The sequence below is a fragment of the Cyanistes caeruleus genome, chromosome 7 (genome assembly GCF_971803275.1).
Source record: "Cyanistes caeruleus chromosome 7, bCyaCae1.hap1.1, whole genome shotgun sequence".
NCBI classification, from domain to species: Eukaryota; Metazoa; Chordata; class Aves; order Passeriformes; family Paridae; genus Cyanistes; species Cyanistes caeruleus.
The window spans coordinates 7651891-7676947 of NC_141707.1; the positions used below are offsets into that span (position 1 = coordinate 7651891).

Below are 25057 nucleotides of genomic sequence, written 5' to 3' on the forward strand. Positions count from 1 at the left end.
GTCTTTGTTAGACTGCACAGTTACAACTTCAAATATTTTTGCTAGTTGCACCAAAATGGTGAGAAACAAATCACTTTGGACAGACTGCTCTGAAATAATGATGTGTGTCACAGGCTGTAAGTAAAACATTTGTCACAATGCCACAATATTTTTACCATTAAATCACCTCCTGCTGATCTCCAAAGGGGGAATCCCTCTGTTACTTGTCCTGACAACTTTCAGTGAGAACAATTCAGGTTCCTGAGGTCCTGGGCTATTATGCATAAGAGTGAACTGAAAATAGGCTAGATTTGGCTTTTTTTCATCACTGTGATCATTTTTTCAGGGCAGGATTCACAGAAATGCTGGTGGGAGCTGTCCCTGATCAGATCTTTGGTGGAAAACCTAAGTTTGGTTTGTTGTGCACTACAGGCCTATTGCTTTAGAACTGAAGTTCCTCCTCTGTTAACTCAGGCTCTGATGAACTGGGAAACTTGACTGGCACAAAGCAAGAAGAAGAAACCTGCTGGAGAAACAATACAAAATTTATCTCCTACACTTTCAAGCATTTCAGCATTAATTCTCATCACCTGAGCCCTGCTGGAGTCAGCACGTGGTCCCATGCCCTCAGTGTTTGCAGGACAGGGATCACAGTGCTGCTTTTTATCCTAATTTATTTTATGTTGCTCCAAAATGCAGAGTGAGCTAAAATTGCTTCTGTAAGTGCACAAAGGTGTCAATTCCTGCATGAATAGGACCTGCTGCTCTGAGGTGGGCAGGAAGGTTTGACCCAGTGTCTGCAAGTACGACCTTCAAGAGGGAGAGCTTTTGCATCCCTGATTCGTGCTAGTTTCGAGTGTTTGGAGGAAAGTGGGGCATCTCTCCAAAGCATTTGAATCACATGGGGCAATGGCTGGCTTTTGAATTCAGTGTCAACAATGCAGGCAGTGCCTGTGAGGAATCAGTCAGACTGGTACTCTCTGTGCTGTGCAAGTGCTGTGACAGGCAGGGCAGTCTCAGAGGGCTTGCCTGCTCTGAGAGATGCAGCACATTTAAAGATACAGAAAAGGCTCTCAGCAGTGAGAGAGGAGCCAGAGAGCAGCTCTGATGGTGGGCAGTAAGAGCACAGTGTTGTGCCATGCCTGGCTCCTCACCAGGCTGCAGGACACTGGCCATCTTCTCCTGGTGGCACTGGCTTGATTGAAGTCAAGTGAGTGGCACTTGTCTGATGCTGTTTCCATCACATTTGTGCATGAGACTGCAGGGTGTGGTCCCTGAAGTGGAATTTAATTTCTGTTTTATTTTTTATTCTTAGTTTTTAATCCTAAAGTAGTGGCACACCTGACAGACGGACTTCCAGAACATTCTGAATGACTGAGTCTCACCACTTAATGGTGCAGCACACTTGTACTCCAGTCTGACTCCAGTGATCCTGTGCTTAAGGTTCTCATTGAAAACTGAACACAAAAAAGCCCAAATCTCTTACATCCAAAAGATACAAAGTCCAAAACCACCCCTTCAAAACCTGCAACCTTCTTAATCCAAAGAGTTTGTCCTGGCTCTGGGGAAATGCAAACAAGACTCATGGTGTGACCTTCCCTCTTTGGTTACACAGACAGGTTGCTTAACAAGGCTTCCCAAAGCAAAACAGGCATGGAGGGAGTTTCAAGGAGATGATGGCTAGTGCAAAACTCTGGCTAACAGCTCTTTAAACCCCCTCAATGACAGGGATTTTGGACCTCTAGTTATTTCCTGCCGTGCCAGCCAAATTCAGCATTTCCCTGTAGAAGAAGCAATTGGCCAGGTGAGTGTGAAGGCAGGATCTGGACCTGGATGTGCACTGCTGCACCTCCATGCAACAGCCTCTGATGAACCTGTAGCTCTGCAAGCATTCACCTTACTTTGTGCTTGGAGCATGGATGTATAGAAAGATTATTTATTTTTTTTAATATCTCTGTTCATTTGCTCTGGTGGTTGCTCACTGGGACCTGCAAACTCAACCTTCTTTGGGCTGCTGCCTTCTTATTTAGTGTCCATGGCAGGCAGATAAGTGTGAACATTAAAATAGCATTTATGTAATTGTCTAATGTTGCTGTTGAATATAGACTTGTGTGTATTAATCCCAGGAGTTGAGCAGGAATGTAACCTCGTTGAGAAGGGGCAGAAGAGAGGAATGATGGACATGATTTTTTTCAGGAGACAAAAGTAGTGATCTGGGGCACTGTTTCCACTTGTGCTCCAGGCTTCCCATGTGACTTTGGATAAAAGGTTGTACCCTTTTGGTACCTCAGTTTCTTCTCCATTAAATTAGAATTTCAAACTCATTCCTGTAATTGTGTAATTGAGTGAGAGACAAGAGCTGCAGACACACAGCTACCAAAAGGTCCAGCAAATTGCAGAGTTTGGTTTTGAAAGATGCCAGTGCCACCAGCCAAGTTTATGAGTTTAGGTGCCTCACCTGCTTAAAATGTTTCAGGAATTATATTAGGAACCAGGCTGCTGAGTGTCAAAGTGCCACAAAGATTACAGCTCTAGGGTTTTTCATGTCCTAGCAGGTTTGAAACTGGAGACTTGTATTCCTTGTTTGCTGAACCAATTCTTAAAACACTGCTAAGTCATAATGCTCCTGTTGTTGTTTGTCTGTTTTGTCTAAGTAGGCTCTAGCAGAACAATTTCAATCTCTTTTATTTTGTGTTTGTGCTGTGCTGGATATACAGCCCCGATTTTAGTTCCTATGTAGATGGAAGTTCATTAAAAATAACAATAGTTTTACTAATGGGGATAACTATGTGAAGCCAGGATTCACACTAAATTAGTATCTACTAGTGGCTTAGATCTATAATGAAGATTTCCTTGCTCTTTGTGTGTGCCTTAATTCATTATGGAGATGTCCATAATATTTTATAAAAAATATTTTTTTGTTTTTGTTAGTTTTGTTTTTATTAATATGTTTTTACCTTTTTTTCCTGAAACTCTTGCCCAGAACTATTGGAAAAGCATGTGCTTTCCTGTAACAACAGAATGAGACAAATAGCACTACTTGCTTTGATTATTGCACAGAAGTGGTTTTCCTTTGGACACAGATAGACTTGGCAATGGAAAGTGGCTGGAGACTAATGGACAAGAGCTTCAAAGCTTTCTGTGTGGGCCCTTGGAAGACAAAAAAAAAAAAAGAATATCTCATCTCTCTTCTAATCAGTCCAGATTATAAAGAAAAGTACTCCAGCTCCAAGCTCGTGGGGAAACTCTTACCTTTAGTCAGAGTGGGCAGCAAGTGCTATCCCTGTATGCAACTGCAGGATTAAAAATGAATAGAATGAGAAGGAAAAAATGAGGCAGAGTAATTTTGTGCTCTGGAAACTGGATAATTCACCTGTCTACAGGTATTTATTCTGGTGGCCTTTAGGGACATTTTCAAGTCACAGCAGAAGGAAGGCTAAAATTGTTTCAAGGAGTCCCCATAGAGTTAAGTGAGTGGGAAATGTATCAATTTGAATGTGAGCAAAAGTAGTTAAATTCAGATCCCTTTTCTAATTTGTTGCATCAGAATCTTTCTCAGATCTGCTCCTCCATTATCCCATCAAATAGCCCCTATTTATTCATTTATTTATTTCTTCACATACATTGAGGGAGAAAAGGGAAGGAGTCACTCCCCACAGTGAGGACCATCTGCTCTTTTCTTATTGGGAGGGAAAAAACCCTACAATTAGTGTCTTGTTCATCTTTTTGTTTTACCAAAAAAAAAAAGAGAGGGGAGAAAGAAAGTAAAAGAACTATTATGCAAATATCTGCAATTTGGTTTCAAATATTCTTTGTACTATGATGAGCAATTTCTTTTAATACAAACTCAGCCTGTTGCCAGAACTTATTTTTTTTTTTAATTTTTTTTTTTTTCTATTTTGCCTTAATATAGAGAAGGGAAAAAATCCCCCAACTTTTATGTTCCTCTGGTGGCAAATTTGTCTCATTTTTTTTATTTTTTTCTTTCTTTCTTTGGCACTATTACAGCTGTAAGTTGTCAGATGTCATATTAGGGGTTTTTTTTGAGGAAAAAAAAAGAAGACAGCCAAAATAGCCTTACAAAGGCACGATTTCAACTCACTTTTCATTGTTCCATTGCCATGATGAAGTGGTCTTGAAATGGAGGACTCGGTGAATGAGAGAGAAGAGCTTGGTCCTTGCTACATTTGAATGCCAGTTAGTTGTGATGGCAGCATTACCTCTAAGAACAATCATGTAGGGATTTTATAAGGTCAGGCTGTGAACTTTAGGGTCACACAGCATAGCCAAGATTAAACCTTCTGGTCCTTGGTCCTGGACCAGCTTGGTAGCTGAAACCCAGCATGGTAGTTGTAAACTTCTTACAGTCTGGAAAAGGGAAATAAAGCCTTTTCTGAGTGAAAAGCTAAAGTGTGGAAAAAAAACCAAAATGAACTCATCCAAGATCTGATGGAAGAGGTCATGGAACAATCTCACTGAGCTAAGAGGCTCAGATTTAGAAAGCAAACTTGGGGTAAATGACTTCATTGTCTGCAGCCTCACATATTGGGAAGATTAACCCCCAATATGCAAATGAGCCAAACTTATAAAAGTGTGAAAACACATGGCCCATCATCTTTTTTTTTTTGAGTGTAGCCCCTGGGGGAGCTTCATCTGCCCTAAATGTACCTGAAGGCTTTTCAATAAATATACCCACTTTTTATTCCCTTAATTTTGTTTGGCCTCTGTTTTTAGGTAGTCCCAAAAAGGCAGCAAAAGAAGACCAAGGAGATTTTAAATATGTCACACCTATGTCTTTGTGCCTGCAACAGGACAGGGAATTCAGGGCAGTGCAGGATTTTAGATTTGTGCAGACTCTTTGGTTTTTTTGGGACTCAGAATATCACATGGGCATTCCATCAGACTGGAGCCTAGAAATGGATAGACAGGAATTCACGGTGCTCAGGGGACCCTGATCCCCCTTTAGTCACTCCTGGGCATCTTTGAGCACGCTGGGGTAACGTTTGGGTCACTTTTATCGTTCCAGGAAGCTCTCATCATGGCCAGCATGGACCACCCACACCTGGTGAGACTCCTGGGCGTCTGCTTGAGCCCCACCATCCAGCTGGTCACTCAGCTGATGCCCCATGGCTGCCTCCTGGATTATGTCCATGAACACAAGGATAATATTGGCTCCCAGCTCCTGCTGAACTGGTGTGTCCAAATAGCTAAGGTATGTGCTTCATGGTGGGGGCTTTTTTAATCATTTCTTATCGTTTTCATAACTAACTTTTAAACTTTTCTTTGTTTATGGCTTTTCTTTTTTTGTTTATGTTGGGCTTTTTTCAGGCCTGGTTTTGTTTCCAAGAATGTTGGGTGGTTCTTGAAATGCACACTATTTTGGCTGCTTGCAGTGTTATAGATGACTTGTGAATATGTGAACCAGAGTGTTTTTCTTGAGTGCCTTTCCAAATCATTGTTAATGAGGGGTGGAGTTCATTACCTTATGAAGGAAGGAGCTCTCATGTGAAATCTGGGGCTGGACACAGGGTGGTTTTCAGGCTCTTCTGTTGTTCACTGTTAATATATATGTTAATATATATATATATATTGGTTTTCAGCCCTTCTGGATATGCATTGCCAGATTATGTCATCAATTGTCTGCCCCCACACTGCCAGGAAGATAAACATGTCACTTCATAAAAATGTCCTCCATGTCACTCCCCAGGTGCTGACCCTGCTATGTTTGGGTCACAAAATACCCTTGATACAACATTTTACAGCTGGCTTTAGGTGTGTTTAAGTATTCAGTGTTGTACTAAAAAGGAGTACTCAGTACTAAGAAAATAGTTTGCAAAGAATAACAAGATCCTGCAGTGTAGAAGGCCATAAGTTACCCACTTTAAAGGTGCTTTTGAACTAGGGTTATTCACAATGATGTTACAAGTGTCAATCTGGAGCCTGCTTTTTGCATTGAGTTACTTGGAAGTTGTTTAAATTTTTGGATTATTTTGGTGAAAATGTTTGTGATAAACACGTGCCACTACTATCTTACATTAAATCTGCAGCCTTAAGTGAATTTCCTACAACACCTATTGCAAAATCTTAATTCAAGCTGTAATGTTAATCTTTTACTACTGAAGAAAAAAACAAACTGGGGATTCAGCAACTGTTTTGCTGGTTTATTTAGGGCTGATACCAGACCAGGGAAGGTGGGAGAGAAAATCCATATTCCTGTTTGAGTCCTTTCTCTCACCACAGCCTCCTCCCCATCTGTTCCTCACTCTTTTGATTTGATAGTGGCTGTTATGATTTGATGCCAAACATTTACAGAGTGGCATCAGTGCAGAGGTAATCCTCCATAATTTTCACTTTGTGTGTGCCTATGGCACCTTGGACCAGTGACAGCCATGTGAGATCTGAGGTGGTAACCAAGCAGTGAGATCATACCTCTAATATCAACTGATCCAGTGTCAGGAACAGAAAGGGAGTTCCTTTATAGTAAAAGGTGACCCAAATTTGAGAGAGTTTAGTGAAGGTTAACTAGTTTGAATTGAATAAATTTAATTTAAATTTAATTAAATTAAAATTTAAGTAAATTGATGTTCTTCCAAATCACAATAATCACGTCAAGTAGGGTTAGAGGGTGTACACAAAAAATTGTTTCAGCTATGGTAAGAGGAAAAAAAGACTGATCCCCAGAGGAATGAGTGCAGAAGGCAGCAAGAGGCACAAATTCCCATTCTCTGCAGGGAAGGGGTGTGTGTGTGTCCCACATTCCTGTATCCTCTGTGCCTGTGTTTCAGGTGATGCCATGTGGCTTGAGAGTGTCTCTCCACTGTTGCTTTTCCAGGCTGTGGGGAATGATTGGTTGTGTCTTTCTGAGAGGTACCACAAGCATCATTAGCAGAGCAGTAAGAGGCAAAAATTATCAGTGACTTCTCAGTCCTGTTCTCTGCTCCCTGAAGCAGCTCCTGGTGTCTTTTGCTAAATGTATTCACCTTCCCTGTTTTTATGGAGAGGATTTTCCCCAACAAGAAGAGGACTGAAGCCACTGGAAATGCCTCAGATCTGAAGTTCAGGCTGATTTTTTACGAATTGTTTAAAATCAAGTTGCTGCTGCAACACAGTCCCTCCCTAACTGCACTTTTCTCCATCTGCCAGCGTGCAGACACTTATTTATGGAAGTCACTGCTTCAGAGTTCACTTGTTCTGCCAGGCTGTTCATTTCCATATGTCTCTACTTCTGTACAACTAGATCCAAAGCTGGTTAGCCACTATGCCTGGTTGCCAACCCACATATGGCTCTGGAGATAGCTTCTGAAGGTTGATGACAGGGCAGTTATAAAGTATTATCTACTGACAATTAGAAAAAGCTTGGGTGCTTTTTCTCTTTGCTTACACAGATTGTGTTGAATTTATTCTGGTGCTACATCATTGTAGGGTAATTGTGTTCTCTTTCCAGAAGCTTTAGCTTCTTATTTTATGGATGAAAGCTATAAAAATAGAGTAGCCCCCAAGCATTCTGCATAAAACATGGTTGTTAGACAGCAGCTGTGTCTAAGGGGGCTTTTCCCTTCTGCTTTGCAGATGATCAAGGCTTTTCCTGGTGTCTCACTTCGATGGGGACTGTCTTGCTTGGAAATGAATGTTAAACCTTTTAGCTCTGAAATCAGCACAGCAGTTTTATGTGGAGTTTGCTGTCCAGTAAAGCAGTGAACTGTGCTCATAATATATAAAGATATTTTGTAGTGGGAGCGAGAGTGCCCACCTTGGTGACCTCAGGGTATGGAAGGAGGGAGTAACACTTCATGAACACCCATAGTGCTGGCTGCTTGAGAAGTGGATTGAAACTCAAATTCTGTATGGATGGCACAGGGCTGGAAGTGAATTCTCAGCAGGTGAATCACATCCTTCTCAGCCAGGGTGTGACAGGTACACATAAGTCAGGAAGACTCCGCAAGCAAACAGAAAAGAGATCTGTGTGCATTGACATTTCTATGTGTTTGATCCAGTTTCTCTCAGCAAGGGCTGCCCCAACACACCCACACACATGACTTGGAGGTGTGAGGGTGGGGACATTCTTAGGGAAATGCCTTCAAGAGGGGAATACACAGCTGGAGGGTTTCAGTCAGGAAAGGTTGCTTACCCTCTGCCACTGGGTGAGGTTATCTAAGGGACCTGTGTTTGAGGCTGTATCCTCCCTCTGTTGCACTAGTGGAAAATGAGCTGGAATTCTGTTGGAATTATGATAGTGGGCTTTTGTGCTGTGCTAAACTCTCTGTCTCTCTCAGGGGTTTACAGAAATGCAGTTTTGCTTCTGCAACATTGCATCCAACACACAAACTTAACTATGCTAACTTAAACATAGACCTGGGCACTCCCATCTCCTCTTTTACTGTTTTGTAAAAACAAATTTGGGACAATTTTGTTACAATTGCAGTTTCTTTCTGCTGCTGTTGATTTGCATTACATCTGCACTCATTTTGCTGAGCAGTGTTCAAGGCCAGAGGAACTTTTCCTGCCCCAAAGAAGTCAAGGCAGAGGAAAAGTCAGGAGGCAAACTTCCTAACATGGGGCAGCTTGCCTATGATCACCTTGCCTGTGGAGGGCAGCTCAGCTCTCCTGGGTCTCAGCTGGGGCCCCACACTGCTCTGCCCTGTATCCCCCAGGGCCTGCCAGACCTGTTTTGTTGTGTTCTGAACTGTAATAGTTCTTTTCTAGCCCCTCAGAATACTAACGAGGTAAAACAGAAGTAGGTGGTTACAATGGAATGATGTGGAAGGAAAATCAAGTACTTCAGGGGATTACTTTTTATACCTTTCCAATATAAAATAATTCTCAAATTACCTTAACTAAATCCCTGCACAGCACTGGTTATCCAGGTATGCAGGAAAACAATGTTTGAAAACACTCTAGGAAGGAAAAAGAGAGAGGAACTTGGGGATCAAATTTTAACGAAGCAGATGCACGTCTCCAAGTCTGCCGAGCGCTCTTGCAGCACACTTGTGGAGTCATTGCTGTCTCTGAGGATCCCCTTCCAGAGGTACAGTGGAAGCCTCCAGGAGCCACCAAACCAAAGGCTCTTGCAAAGCTCCTTTCTGCTGCCCCATTACCTGTCCTGTTGAGCTGGTGTGGGTCCCAGGGCTCTGTGCCCTCCTGCAGCCCTCTTGGCCAAGGAGGGCTTGTCTCTCCGTGCCAGGCTTTTTTGGGAAGGTGTATTTATTACTGCAATTCTCTGCTGGGTATAAACTCACAGGCTATGTGAAGTTCAAAGGATCTGTGTTGATTTTTGAAGCTGATCCAGAAGCATCCTAAATCCAGTGGGTTTGGGCCTGCACTCCTCATGTCTGCAGAGAGGGAGGCTCTGAGCAGGGAGGGCTGGGGGCGAGGGAGGTTGCTCTGTGAGTTGAGGAGTCTTTCTTCTCCATCAAGACTTGATGGATTAGGAACAACTTGTGAGAGACAGCTTGTGTTACTCTGCTACAGATGGGAGGAGAGAGAAGCTCTGAGAAACGAGAGGATAACAGGGGGTAACTGGACAGGCTGGGAAAAGGTGGAGGACAGTGGCTGTGGTTCAAGGTCTTTCATTAAAGAAGCCTACCCTATAGCTCAATGGCTGTTCCATCCTGGAGTGAGCAAAGGAGCTTAATGACAGTCATCCATCAGCTGTCCACATTTTAAGCTTCAAGATGTCTCTGTTCCCAGAGCTCCTTGCCATGACAAGGCTAATTGTGTAATTATGCTGCCCTTCCAGTCCCTCCTGATGCGCTGACCCTGGCCAGGAGCAGGGCCAAGGGCTGTGATAATTATCACTGCAAGCAGGTCCATTAGCATAAATGTAGTTTGCTAATGGGGCTGCTCCATGAGGAAGTGCAGTGTACAGAAGAGTAGGATCTAAACCAAGGCCTATGAAATTAAAACCATATTGAAACAAGGCTTTAATTTTGTAGTGAAGCAAAATCAAAATACATGGGCAAAAGTGTCTTCTTCCTCTCTTGAATCCCTCTACAATTTCCTTTTCCTATTCCTGTTTGTCATGACTATTTTTCTCACTCAGCTGGAAAGCTTGGATATTCACAGATGGAAAGGAAGGATCCGTTTCTGGTGTCGTTGGAGAGCTCTCACTCCCAGGAAATATTACGCCATCAGTCTCAGTGAGGCATTACCCAACCTTGCCCATACCCAAGGACTTTTGGTACCCTTCTGGGTGGCTCCCAAAGCTCCTACAAACTTGAGAAGCCCTTGCAGCAAACTTTGAGGGGATCTTGCAGACTTCTTCATCCCAGCTTTTCCTTTCTAAGTAGTAGATGGTTCAGATTTCTTGCTTTGATGAACTGGTGTGTCTTGTGAGATGATGAGGAAGTTTCTTTTGATCCTCTCAGACATTATTATTATTTTTCCACATGCCAGGTATGTTTTTCTGCATAACTATGTACCTATTTATAGAGAATTCCACACAGTTTCCTTCCCCTTTGCTCATCAGTCATTTCTTCTGGAGTATTGAGCCAGTTTAGCAACTTTTCTACCAAACCCAGTACTCCACCAAGGTTTCCTGGGGAAAGTATTAAAAGGAAGGCTGTTGTGGACCCAATTTTCTGAGTCTGAGAGAGTTTTTCAGCCTGTCAGTGTCCGATCTGTTCCCAAGGGAAAGTCTCCTGAGAACATTTTCTCCCAAGGACTAATTCTGTAAATATCTTACAGTTCTCAAAACAGCTGTGCTGAGTGTGTTTCTCTTGTTCCACCAATGGGACTAGAGAGGTGTTGTTCTCTTTACTAATCATGTTAAACCTGTATCGAAACAGGTATAAATACATATTATATATAATATTATAAATATTATATATAATATATTATATATATATTTTTATATATTATATATTTTTCTTATATATATATATATCAAAGGAGCTGAAAGGTTCTGAAATACACCCTTCTGATGATCCTCTTGCTGCCTATTGAATTGAATCCACGCTCCTTATTTCATGTCCAATGGTGACAGGCTTTGGGAGATGCACAAACCACAGTGGGTTCATGCACAACAGCCGACTTTATTGAGCCTCTCCTCCTGCTATAGATCAGAAGGCATATGTGGTTAATTCCCATTGGCCAAACCAGTTGCCACCTGGCCACCCAGCCAATAGTGGCCCGGATCCGTGGCGGTCGCGCCCGCTCTCCAAGGGGCCTCACTGGTTGAGTTACATAAGCAAGGTAATTATGTAATCAACCACATGTCACTTATAAAGTTGGGGTTATTTATAGCTGTGAGGCCTCCAGGCCAGCTGTAAAATTAATCATCTTAAATGCTGACCAAGTTCTTCTCATTTCCCTTTCTCCTTTCATCTCAGGTGGACCGTCCACTCGCTAAATTCCCAGTCTTTCTTTTGCTGAAATTTTCTTCTGCTTTCCTTACTTCTGCCTTTCCCCTGCTTTCACAGTGCCTTGTGTCAGCACCTGGTTCTTGCTTTTTCTCCAGTGTCACCATTTCTCCTTCACTCTCGTTCCCTGGCTGCTTGGCTCCCTTTCAGTGCTCTGAAGGAGCCCAGGAGCATCGTGTCTGCCACCCATCAGAGTTTGTATGCTGTCCTGTCTCACTCCAGGGCTTGGAAAGGACTCAGTTCCTTCATTTCTCTCATAATCATAAATAATAAAGCACTGGGTTTTGAGGGTTTTATACTGGGGGATGGGACGGGTTTCTAGCGGGTTATAATCCTAATTTCTCCAGTTTTCATCTGACTCTTGGGTTATCTAGGTTCCCTCTTCCCTTCTCTCTAAAAATCCAGCGTTCCCAAAAGCATGGCTCGTGATTGTTAGGGGGATGAAAAAAAAAACAAAGCAGAATTGCCGTCATTTACAAATGGCATCAGCCCTTGTGGAGGCACAGAAAGGAGCGATTTATTGCACGGAGACAGACAATTTATTGTTTCGTTAAATGAAAGGTGCACTTAGCCCTGACATTTATGGGGTTTCTGATATTAGAGACCTGACAGCCCCAGGCTACAGAAGCTCTGGAGGCTTTGCCTTGATGCCCCAGCGTTCTCATCAAGCACTCTGAGCTGCATTTGGGGACATGGAACACACTCAACATTGCATTTTCCCTAGGAGTCACCAACAGACTGGCTTGGGAAAGCATTATTGAAAACCACTCTTAAATCAAATTCAAGATATTACAGGAGCCCCTACGAGGGTCTGTCAGGATTTCCATTATAAGCACATATTTTTCAGGTTTATAACTCAACCATAAAATTCTGCAGGACTGTGACTTGGCATAAAATGTCTCAGCCCAAAGCTTTTATTATTGTTCCAGAAATATATGTATTTGGCTATTTTTTTAAGTTGCAGAACTTCAGAAACCAAAGCTGGATTATTCTCTCTGTATAGCCATAAATTAAAGTGCATTTTCCCCTAGTATGTACCTTTCTCTCAACATTGTATTTTATAACAAGACTTATGCTGCTTGGATAAGTAAAAAAACAAGGGGCAAGGAACACACACACACACATAAATATATATATTATATGTGCACTATTATTAATAATATTATTTAAAATTATTGTAAATAAAATTATAATATCATAAATTTCTTATTATATACAATAGGTATTATTGTATAATAATAGAATATGTATTATTTTATATATATATATATATAGCCCATGGGCCAGAATAAAATCCTTGCTACTTCTGTTTTTATTTACAATCTATGCTGGCAGAGGGGATCATATTCCACACTCCTGCAACACATTCATATCTTCTTATTAGAGGGGAAATAAAACTGGGTTATGTGTCCCATGGAAAATACCAAGCATTAGAAGAACACATTACCTTGAACTGAAACAGTTCTGAGCAGTTCTGAGTTTTCCAAATTATGATTTTTTTTCAGGAGCCTTGAAAAGTCTTTGGTTTTGTATGACTTTTTTTTTTTAAATTGATGCTTAAAAATGTTTTGAAAGAAAAAAATACAGCTGTCTTTCAGAAGCATTTTTGAGCTGTTTTTTTCCAAAATGCTATTTTGTTAGGTTGTTTCATATGCATAAACCAGGTCAGTTTTAGAGAAGGGAACCTTATTTTGCACATTTTAGGGCTCATTTCCTAGCCTTTGAACAACTTTTTTTCTTTCCACAAGGCATAAATGTTATTTATATACACAAGACAAACAGAGAATTTGGTGTTTCTGAACTGAAGGGTGACTCTTTCTGCAATGACTTTGTTTTGGTTTTTTTGGGGTTTTTGCTTGGGTTTTTTTCCATATTTTTGGACTTAAATACAAGCTTTGTAGTCTCACTTAGAGGTAAGTATAAGTCTGAAATACACCAGACAGGTCACTTTTGATGTAGACAAGGTGTGTTGTCATCACTATATAAAGTTTTGACTTTATCTCCTTTGGATAGTAGCAAAGAGCATCCACTTCTATCCAGAAAAAGAAGTCAAATTGTAAAAGCTGCTGTGGTTTGGGGGTATGTGAGGTTCATAACAAGAGAGTTTAAATGTTTGTGTTTAGTTGAGCTAAATGCAGTTTTGTATGCTGTGTGTTAGCTACAACTTTAGCATGGTTAAATACCCTAGAGGAAAGCAAGTGTGTAAGGTAAAAACCAGCAGTGGCATGAGAATGAATGAGTCTTATCTGGCTGAAAATAAATTTAGACTGGAGATTAGAAGAAGGTTATTAGCCACTGTAAGTGGTAAGGTGCTCAAAGCCAGTAAAAAAATAATGAAAGATAATTAATGACTTTTTAGATGGAGCTTGGTAAGTTTATGAGGCAGGTGTGGACTGAATGGCACTTTCAAGGGACACAATTTGATGACACAGTTGCTTTTAGTTCCCTTTTTTAAAGCTGAGTAGTGACAGGACAAGAACAAACAATGAAAGAATGTGTACCCACACATTGCTCAGAGACAGCCCTGGTCTGGAATTTGGAGCTTCAGGAGATAGAGATCAAGCTGTGGTTTGCACTTTGGATTGTTTCTTGTTTTTCTGTTTCTTACTTTCTCACCTTACTCCTTCTTAATTCAAATTAAATCAGATTCTCATTCCCTTAGCTGAACTGAATAATGCATCAGTCAGTTTTCATTGAAATCAGCCAGGCTATTCATGAAATGATGATGCTCTTCTTGTGAGTAAACACATCAGAATCAATCTTGTGTGTTCAGCAGGCTTCACCCTAAGAAAGAAAATGAAGCTTTCACTTCATCTCTCTTTTCCCCTTGCCTTTGCCTAGGGCTTGCTATCAGTAATTCATAAGTATGTGTACAGTAGGTGGGAAAAAAAAACAACACATAATGGAATTATTTAATGAAAACTTTATTACATTTAAACTTAAGGGTTCTAGTTTGTGTTGGAGACTAATGACTCAAAACACTCTGCAAAACTGGCAGTTCAGAGAAAAGATAAAATAACAGTGTCTCCAATTTTGGCTACATTTAAAAAACACTTCATTATAGTTCAGAGCTCGCCCACCTGGACAATATTTTAGTGAAGAGGGAATTTATTCTATGTTTCCTTAGTCTTTCCCTATCTATCTTGCCTTCCAGCTCTCATTGTTCCTGGTGAGATATTCAGACACACACATCTTTTTGGATTACCAGTATTCACAGGATAATGTCTCATTTTTGTCTATCACCATTGTTGCATCCCTCCCATTAGTTATGAATTCTTTTCTACTCTGCTTCGTACAAGTACAGCTTGTTACCTCCTTCTCTGTAATCTTTCCAATTTTGCTTTTACTTGACTTTCTTTCCCATACACTGTTCTGTCTTTCTGAGACTAAAATCTTAATAATGGTGTTACGCTCTATACAGCTCTGTGTATCTTGAAATATAAGACTAAGACTAATAATAAACCTTTTTACATCTCATTTTAAAACCATGAATGTCAGAAAGAAAGGAAGCTTAATCATAGAAATGATAGGAAAACTTTGTTTTGACAGGTCTATATTGGGACTGTGTTGTGGGCTTTTTTTTTTTTGCTTTGCCTCCCAACTGGGATAAGCGTAGATTTAATTTGTGGTGTTTTATTTTGTTCACAGAAAATTGTGAAGCTGTTTGGGCTTGGTTTAGAACTGTGCTTCCTCAAGGACCATGGCAGAGCTAAGTGGAATTCTGGCAGAGCCAGGAATTGCACAGAACACAATTATTTCAGGGTTAATTTGCAGAAAACAATAATGAATAAAAGATCTGTAGAGTGAGAAGGCTTTTGGCACTTTCCCTGTGCAGTCTAACACCATTTTCTGTGCTGCCTCCACACAAGTTAGGAAGGCTCCCTCTGTGGGGCAGAATCATGTCCAAGATTTGGGGTGTTTTAGAGTAAGTTGTGATTTAGCCCAATTCTCCTGGTGATTTGTGCTTATGTAAAAATTTCCAGGGTTGTTTGAATATTGTTTGACCTTCCTTGGGGCAGGTTTCAGCTTGACTGCCAGTCTTTACCTTGGCTGTCTCGTGAATCAGATTAAAAAAAACCTGATGAAAAACACATGAGGAGTCTCCATTTGCCTGATCAGAACTTTTAACATTTGAATAGAGAACAAGAATACACTTTCCAAAAGAAGCTGCAAAAATGCCCTTGGCATATTTCATCTCGAAGTACACTCAAGCAAGTTAGGTTTAAATACATCCATAATTTTTAGTTTATTCCCTGGAAGGTGTGCTATGGAATGTCAGGTGGATCATAGGATAACATATCTGTTTCTGACAGAATATATAGTAAAATAAAATTAAAAAGCTTTTGAATATACTGCTTCTTAGTGCCTGCTTCATTGCCACACAGACTGGGAGATGCTTTCAAAAAAGAAATAGGATGTGTCAGTTTTCTTTAAGTAGTAGATGCTTTTTATGCTTGATAAGATTGTAAAATTTTATGCAAAAGAAACTGATACTACTGATACTATGTATTTTATTATATGATGTCACATTGTGATTACAGAATGATAACAGGATATCACGTGTCATAACAATATGTACAGTTCCTTGAGGAAAGGGAGGGAAATTTCAAGAGAAAAGATAAAAGCTCTTTTTTTAGTGCATGCACATGCATGGTTTTGTATTGGCAGCAAAATATTAGGGCCCTTGGTGTTTTGCCCAGCAAAAAAAATGCAAAAAAATATGCATGGCATTCTTGAATTTATTTTCTTGGTAAGGTACAATGTTGTGATGAGTGTATCTCGACTGGGAATGCAGAAAATGAGAAGCAGAAAAGCAGATGCATCGCAGGGAATATTGCAGGAGTGCCCAGGGTCGGTCTCCTGCTCATGCAGTGCAGGAATTCTGTGAGAGCAGGTGGGAAGTAGCTTTTAGCTAAAGAGTGAAGCTTGTGAAGTCACCTGGCACTTTCACTAGAGGTAACCTCGGAGGGTTTTTCGTTTCACAGTCAGTTTGTGTGCAAGACCTGTCAGGAGCTGCCTTCTGCTTCCCCATCGTATCCACGAATTGATGGCTTTTCTCTCCATCTGGGCTGCACACAGGGAGAGGAGACACAATTTTTAATCTGGAGTTTTTGCCTCAGAACAAATTAAGGTGAAGAAAAGATCACTTACATTTTAAAGGAGTAGGCAGCAAAATGCCACTACGATTCCTACGCTCAAACCTGCCTTGGTCCGCCGTGCCTCCTTCAGTGGCTCCTGCACCCCGTGTTGGTTCAGAAGGCAGTGATTCAAATGGAACTTTATGGCAAAAGGCAGGACACAAGGTTAGAAAGGGCTGTATTTTAAATGAGGTTTAGACACAGGAGTTGAACTCTTTTCAGCACATGGCCTTGCACCCTTAATGGAATAAAGCATTTGGAGGATGTAGTGAAAAGCACTGTACACGTACCAAGTGTTACTGCTCAGCTGCTTCTAATTGAATTTCATAAGATTATGTATTCCAGACCTGTCGTGGGTTTGTTTATTTGTGTCAGCCTGAAATGCAGGAGTCAGATTCCAATTTCCAGACACAGCATTCACCTTGGTTTCCTGAGAGTGTGCAAATTGGCATCTGTGGTAGATTCAGCTGTGTGTTACAGGGTGGGTGTGTGAGTTCCCTTTTAGGTAAACTTTTTAGATGGAGGTGGTTTATGTTAACCAGTTCTGCTGTGCACTCACAGGGGTTCTAGCAAGCAGGAGCAGGGTTTTTTTATCAAATCAGAGCTGGCAGGTGGCAAGTCTGAGATGTGACAAGGCCTGCCTCAATACATGTGGAATATGCATAAAAGTCAGGATGAAATCTTGGTGTTGAATACACCATGTAGCTGGATTTCTCAAATTACATGGGCATGTTTTATTTCCATCTCAACCATTTAGAAAAAAAAAGAAATTCATTATCTCTCTATTCACATCAGGAGAAACATAACTTGGCAAAGTCAAAAAGGTTTGAGCCAGTTAAAATAGTCACAAATACCATGAGTAAGAATGATTAGGAACACAGATATGTGTCTGTGGGCTTGCACTGGCTAATATAAATCTTTGGTTTTCCAGATTCAGCTGACAGGAGACATCACATCATTTCTGGCCCATAGTTGGTTTATGAAGCCAAAACTTATCTGAAATGGATAGCAGAGACTTACAAGTAGTCTTCTTTTTATAATTGATAACATAAGCTTTCACTGCCTTGAAGAGAGACAGCTAATGGGTATTTTGAGCCCAGCAGCAACTGGAGATTGTTAAAAACAGCAGGTATTTTAACCTCAGCAGATCTGTAACACACTACTTTTTCTGACGTTTCTAATACTCACTACAGGCTCAATAACAGAAAAAAACAACTCTGTAGGTGTCTCCTGTACAGGTTCTAAAACAGAATCCCTGGCTTATTGCCAAGTACCTCCTGTGATTCTTTAGGAAGAAAGCAAAAAAAAAAAACAAAAACAAACAAAAACAAGTGAAAACCCAGAGGAAAGCCAGCCCTTCATGTGGAGCATCAGCAATCTCCAGAAGAGTCACACTTTTTGCTAAGCCATATAATGAGTCAGGTAATTCTGCCTCAAGGGTGCTAATGTACTTGGGTACCATATGGAGCTGGATGGCACTTCATCCTAATTAGCAGTCAGAGGAAAACTTCCTCTGAATGTTTGCATACCAAAAGCTTTTCCCATTCCAGCAAGCAGATTTTCCTACAATCTTTTGAAAGTGTCTGGGCTTCAGCACGGTGATCTAATAGTAGGACTGGAACATAAGAGCCCAGGTAAATGTTATGTAATTGAATATGTCTCTGTATTCTGATGTCTGCCTGCAGAGTACATTCCTTTTTTCATCCATCACCTTGTTGATACTCATTTACCTTGGCATTTAGAAAGGCTTCTTCTCAGATAACATCACAATTAAAGAATGAGTTCTGAAATCGAACTAGCCTTAGTGGAAACTGGTAAAAGGCATGTAAAACCATTTCATTTATTAGGACCCCATGCCATTTACAAGGAAAACTAAAGATGGCTTTCCAAAGCTGCCATGTCTCATTAGGTTCAGCGTGGTTCAGACTGCAGTCTCTTGGCTTGTATTGTCATAGAAGCTTGAGCTGAAATTACAGCCCATAATACTCATCCCCACAGGGACTAATTTATGTTTTCTGCCGTAACAAGCTGCATTAATATTGCCCAAATGTGTCATTATTGGCCACTGGTGTGTGTATGTGATGCTAGTGTGTGAGTGACACTTCTATCACAGAGTTGTTGGAATATCAACAAAGTTTTAGTGCCTAAATAGCTCAGACTTCTGTGAAAGCCTCAGCCTGGAGTAAGATAAAATGTGGTGCTCTCCAATGTTGCCCTATTGTCTTGGTGCAACCAGTTATTTCAGTGGTCAGTTTTATTTTGAGCAGACTTTGGTAGGAAAACCATGACTGCGAGTGGGAGTGACATTTTTTCCATGGTTTTAGATCAGTTTAAGCTGAAGTCACAACTGCTCACCTCACAGATCCTGTGAAAGGCCTTACAGCTAGAGAGAGATGTGTGATCTCTTTGTACTCCAGGGATGGTTTTATTCATAAATCTTTTACTCATTGCCCATGAAGGAAGAAATCATTTAGAAAACACAATGTTTGCCAATCGCTAGTTTGTTTCAAAAACAAAAACAAAAATTAAAAATATTTAAATAGGAGACTCAGCACTGGTGAAAGTCTTGCTTTGAGGAGGAGGGTGGAATAGTGACCTTGAGAGGTCCTTCTGACATTTCTGTGTCTGCTCACAGCTCTTCACAGAGAACATGTGGGCTGGTACAAGTGTCTCTGTTGTCTAATTTCTGTATTCCAAGCCCAAGTAATGTCCAGTAACAACAAAAATAACATTCTGTAGATGATTTTTCTGAGTGGTAGGTCTCTGTTGATTGTGACTTGTGACAGGCATTGCCCTCTACTTCTATTATAAATGAGTCATTTGAGATGAAGTAAAGAAGGGTAAGAAAGTGGAGTTCCAGGCTGTGTAATTCTGACTGCTTAGTAAAGGGCAAGCAAATTCTTCTGTGAGGAGCACCATTAGAAATAAAAATTAGAAATTTGCAATTCATGGAGATTATCAGAACGTTATCAGAACTAGAAAATAAAGTACTCCTGTACTTTCATGTCTTACACTGGCCCTGCATACTGAACTACTGACACTGCTTTACCTTTGACAGCAGCCACGTGCAGAGCGCAAATCTCAAAGTGAAAATTAGGAAAGGAGCAAGTGTGAGGTGAGGAACACTGAAAAAATTGTAAAGGACTGAATATACAGAGTTTCAAAGGAAATGGGATTTGCTTGGTGGCAGTTTGAATTCCAAGCTCATAATACCTCTATTAATACACTTGCAGCGTGTCCTAACCAGGCTGTTAGTGGTTTTGCCCCAGTGGCAAATAGGGGTGCAATTTCTAGAATTCTTTAGCAATTTTGCAGTTGTTCAGCCTTTGCAGAATGCAGTGCCAGCTCTCCCAAGCTGTTTCTCTCCTGTTCCAGGTGCCTCCTCCATTCACTGTGCAAGCTCTCAAGCAGAGACAGAACACAGAGAGAGCAACCTCCCCATCTGTACTTGTGGGACTGTGGCTGCAGATCCCTCCTACACCGGGCACAAAGGCAGGATAGCATTGGAAAGGGTGGATAAAGAGTCCTTGAGCAATGCAAAGAGCCAGTTAAGTACAGGTCAGAAGCCATTCCAGATGTACTTGAACAGATAATGGCCATAAACAGATTTTTTTTCTGAATCCTAGCTAATAACTAATGGGATCTCTGAGACAGAAAAGCCAGTCCATTGCAGTGGAGCATCAGTCAATTCTCTGCTGTCTCAATTGTCTTTTGCCCATACTTGATAAAAAACATGTGTGCACGTTTATTTCAGCTTTAGAAAGAAAAATGCACAGTTCTCTTTTTTTTTCCATGCATTTGCCTACCTTCTCCCAGAGGTATTTTAAGAGCTCAAGCCACAAGTACCTGGGGAGTCAGAGGAGCATTTTTCAGCTTCCAGAGGCTCATGTGCTGCTGGCCAGCGACCCCATCTGGAAGGTGGCACTTTGGGAGGAGCTAAAGCAATGGGATATTTGGACACTGAGACAATTTTGAATTGCAGCCAGGATTAGGAATTCTTCTGAGCAAAGAATTCAATGTCTAACCTATTGGATTCTTAATTAGGGGCTTTTCTCCCCAGCTTTGTGAAGAAAAATAAGCAAATTCTGTGCAGCTGTCGTGTTTTCATCGGCACTGTGATGCTGCAACCTCCAGGTGCAGAGAAAGCCTGGAGCTCCTCTTTACTCCAGGCAATTCTCTTGGGTGTAAGGGTTTGGAATTCATGCTCCTGGGGTTTTGCTGCTGGAAAATTTGCTGGAATATTCATCCAGTGCTGGGCAGTGTATAAATGTCAGATGGTAGATGTTTTCCACCCTATGGCACTGAAGACTATTGCACTGCTAATATTTCAAAAGTGGTGGCTGCTTTTGGTTTTTTCTTGACTGTTTAGGCAGTGAGGGGTCTCTGTAAGGTAGCAAACCTTAAATCATCCTCTTCCATCTGCTTTTTCAGCCAGTTGAGTAATGGCTGCTGCAAACAGCTCCACAAAATAGCTATTTCCCATTTAATCTTATTCACCCCGTCCTTGTAAACATATCTGAACAGAGGGAAGAATCTTTCCTGTCATTTGCATTTATTTTGTGAGTTTTAATTTACTTTCTGCTGGCATTCAGGCCACCGGAACAGTATTATGTTTCTTGTTCTATTTTCTGTCATATAAAAATAAATGTCAGGATAATCATTTGAATAATCTTTTTTTTCTTTTTTTTTTTTTTCCTGAAAGGCTAGGTGCTTTCCTTTCTCTAGTCTCCTGTGTGTCTTCTTTCTGTTTAATGTAACCTTTCATAGATTAAAAAGGCAATGGTGTTAATAGAATTGCATAATTGTCAGGAGATAATGTTCTCACAGTGAAATATTGCTATTGAGGCTTAGCTAAGGCATTTAGAGCAAACAAGCATGCAGAAACAAAACAAAGATGTTTGTTTTCCAAGTGACACATCTTTGCCATCGCTGGTGTCTAGATCCTCAGATTTCTCATTCAGCCTCTGCAGGACTGGGACTCCAACATTCCCAGGACTGCACTTCCTACGAGCAGGTCTGGTGGCTCACATCCTCGGTCATGAGCAGAGAGGAGCAGAAATTTCAGAATTCAGACCCAGATCCAGCCTTCCCAGAGATCCAAGCACATTTAGGAGCTTGGTTATAGTGGCCACCTTGTCTCTTAATTCCACACCAGTTCATTCTGTGCCAATGCAATTCCACAGTGGGGGAATAAGGTAAAATATGGACAAGTGGACTCACACATCACCACTACAAAAAACCTCCTTTCTACAAGGTTAGATTTAAAAGGTGTTTGGGGCAGAGAGCAGTCACTCCAGCTTAGTTTCTGTGTGCAGAGTGTTAGTGGATGATGGAAGCGAATTGTACAGTATTTATGAATATATTTTGTTAATGGGTATTGGTAGTGAGAGTGGAGAGGTCGGTTTGGAACTGAGCAGAGGATGAAGGCATGGAGCAGTGTGGTCTGTGAGGAGAGGCAGCACAAGAAGTTAAAGGCTGTACATTTGTGGAAAGCCAAGGCCCAGCATGCTCTTTTCAGCAATAAGAAGAATAAACCATGTATTGTTTCTAAAAATGCTTTTCAAAGCACTCCTAGATTTCTCCTTTCTGCATCAAAGTGTGCCGAGTATGTAGTTGAGAAGCAATTCAATGCCACTGCTTTATAAAAAATGCCACTATCTAAACGACAATTTAACATCTAAAACTTTACAATTTATATAAAGATATCCTCAATATTGCAGAAATATTAATCTCAGAATCTGCAAAAGCCTGAGAAAAACCGCTTCAGTTTCCTGGTGGCAGTTTCACGAGCAAAACCGCGAAATGAACCTTGAAGCCGTTAATGGGCGGCTTTTACCGTTCCTCCCGCGCTTGTGTCTGCGACACCGCGCCCAAACCACACCGAGAAACTCTGGAAATCCATCCCAAATGCAGCTTTCCAGCTGGAGGTGTGTCTCATAGAACAGATGATGCCAACTGCAAGGGTTGTCCCTCCACCTTCTCTTAGGGGGATTTTGAATTTCAGGCAAAGCCAAACAATGAGAACGGAAGGTTGCGTGAAGGTTAATGTTGTTTAGGCAGATGGTGAATTGCGGATTCAACCTGTTGTCACAATAATGAATGTGGTTGAAAAGATGTTCATGTGGCAAACAGGAGAAAAATGAAGCAGAATATGCACATGCTTGCACACACAGGCTTGGCATCCTTGTCTGCCACTCATATCCAAACCTGTACACATATGTACATTTTTAGGGATTTTGTATTGACCCTTTGCCACAAATCAATATGAAAAGTAGGACTACAGATTCTAAAGCATGCACTGTTAATACTGATGCCATAATTTTGCCTGACAGCAATGACAGAAGCATTTGATCTGAGTCAGGTGAAATTTTATATCCCTATTAAATGTAATTTTCCCCCCTTCTTTACCACGTCCATTTTTTACCCCTTTCTCTTTTTACAGCTTCATAGCAAAGCAGCCCACAAAATAAGTGTTTTACAGGGGCCTGGAGTGCTCAGCCAAGTGGTTCTCCAGTGCTTTGAAACTCTGTGGTTTCTTCTCCTCAGGAGCCCTGCTGGAACATGGAGCAGCTTATTGATGTAGCTGTAGCTCTCAATTCAGTCAGGTATTTAGCTAAAATAGTATAGACCCAAAGCTTTGTGTTTTATTGTAAATCCCTTTGAAAATAGGTGAGCAAATCCCCTCTAGTCGCAGAAAAATCCATTGGAGTCAAAGCATCTGCGGGGATTTGTTCAAGCTAAATAAAAATAATAAGGGAGGTCAGCTGTAGCAATAGTATTAAACCATTTTCCAAAGGACACTGCTTTCCTCAAGGATTCCTGGCCAGCCATACTTGATGAGAAGCCATCCAAATTATCTGAGTTTGTTGCTAACACCTGGTTCAGGACCCTTGGACACAAGAATAACATAAATGGGCAGGGAGGGGCATAGCCCACAGCTTCTGAACTGATTCTGTACCTGGAATCAAAAGGAGATTTAGGATTCTTGCAGGCTGTCTCAGTTGCACATGTCCCTGTAATACTTCTATTTTTCTGTAACTTTTACTCAGAATAAAAGACTCAGGGACATCATTACTGAAAGTTTAGGACTCATGGAGAAAATTGCCTTTGTATTTTTACAAACCCACCAATCCCTAGCTGAAGAAAAATGCGTTTGCTGTAGAAAGAGGCAAAGAAGAGATACAGAGAGAGCTAAAACTCTTAATATAGCCTTTGCAAGGATTGCAAATTTATCAGGCTAGGTTATGTGTCTACTGCAGAGGTAATTCTCCATTTGGACTTTTAACTGATTTTAATCTTTTCTTACTATTTTTGCGGTAATTCAGTGTAAAAATTAAAAATACTTTTGCCCTTCTTCCAAAAGCCATTAAAAAAGCTTTACTTTTTCCAGCTTCTTTCTGCCCGTGAGGAGTTGTCATTTTCCATCAATTCCATTTTCTCCAAACTGTGTATTCAGCTCTTTTTAAATATTCATTTTCCCATTATATTTTTAACCTCACTGTGATCGTCTTTTGCCTAATTACTTACCTGATTGGTTTCAGCTACATCCTGAGGGGGAATGCCAGGCTAAAACCAGCAGTGTCACTAGCTAATGTCTGGAAATTGGGAAGCTAGACATAGTTAACAGGGACCCATCAGGCTCCTTTGGAGAATGACAGTCACCAGAACCAGTGGAGGCTGGAAAATGGGGGTGTTGTTTACTATTATTATTTATTTTATTTTATTTTATTTTATTTTATTTTATTTTATTTTATTTTATTTTATTTTATTTTATTTTATTTTATTTTAATCTAATTTAATTTAATTTAATTTATATTTTATTTTATTTTATTTTTTCTTTTATTTTTTATCTTTTATTTGATTTTAACTTAATTTATATTTTATTTTATTTTATTTTATTTTAATTTTTTAATTTATTTTATTTTATTTTATATTTTATTCTATTTTATTTTATATTTTATTTTATTTTAATTTCTATTTTATTTATTTTATTTTATTTTATTTTATTTTATTTTATATTTTATTCTATTTTATTTTATATTTTATTTTATTTTAATTTCTATTTTATTTTATTTTATTTTATTTTATTTTATTTTATTTTATTTTATGTTATTTTATTTTATTTTATTTTATATTTTTTATTTTATTTTAATCTAATTTAATTTAATTTCTATTTTATTTTATTTTCTTTTTTCTTTTATCTTTTATCTTTTATCTTTTATTTGATTTTAATTTAATTTAATTTCTATTTCATTTTAATTTATTTTATTTAATTTTTATTTTATTTTATTTTATTTTATTTTATTTTATTTTATTTTATTTTATTTTATCTATTTTATTTTATTTTATTTTATTTTATTTTATTTTATTTTATTTTATTTTATTTTAATTTAATTTAATTTTATCTATTACTTTTCCATGGCATCAACATTCTGGATGTAATTGTACTTGCAGAAAAAATGACTCAGAATCTCAGGGCACACGAATATGTGTTGTGTTTCTACCAAAAGGTGGTACTGACTCAGTGTTGTGCTGGCAGCTGCTAACCCACAGTAAGGAACCCGAGCCTTCAGCACTGTGCAA

The 25057-nt window shown here is 39.9% G+C and overlaps 1 protein-coding gene across 5 annotated transcripts in view; it reads left to right on the plus strand.

Annotated features, from left to right (window-relative positions):
* Window positions 1-25057, plus strand: part of ERBB4 (erb-b2 receptor tyrosine kinase 4) — a 553845-nt gene that overhangs the window by 462849 nt on the left and 65939 nt on the right. For all 5 annotated transcript variants that reach the window (XM_086896321.1, XM_086896319.1, XM_086896323.1 and 2 more), the window contains one exon: window positions 5006-5191. In XM_086896321.1, coding sequence (XP_086752447.1) covers window positions 5006-5191 — 186 coding nt within the window. The remainder of the gene's footprint in view (window positions 1-5005; window positions 5192-25057) is intronic.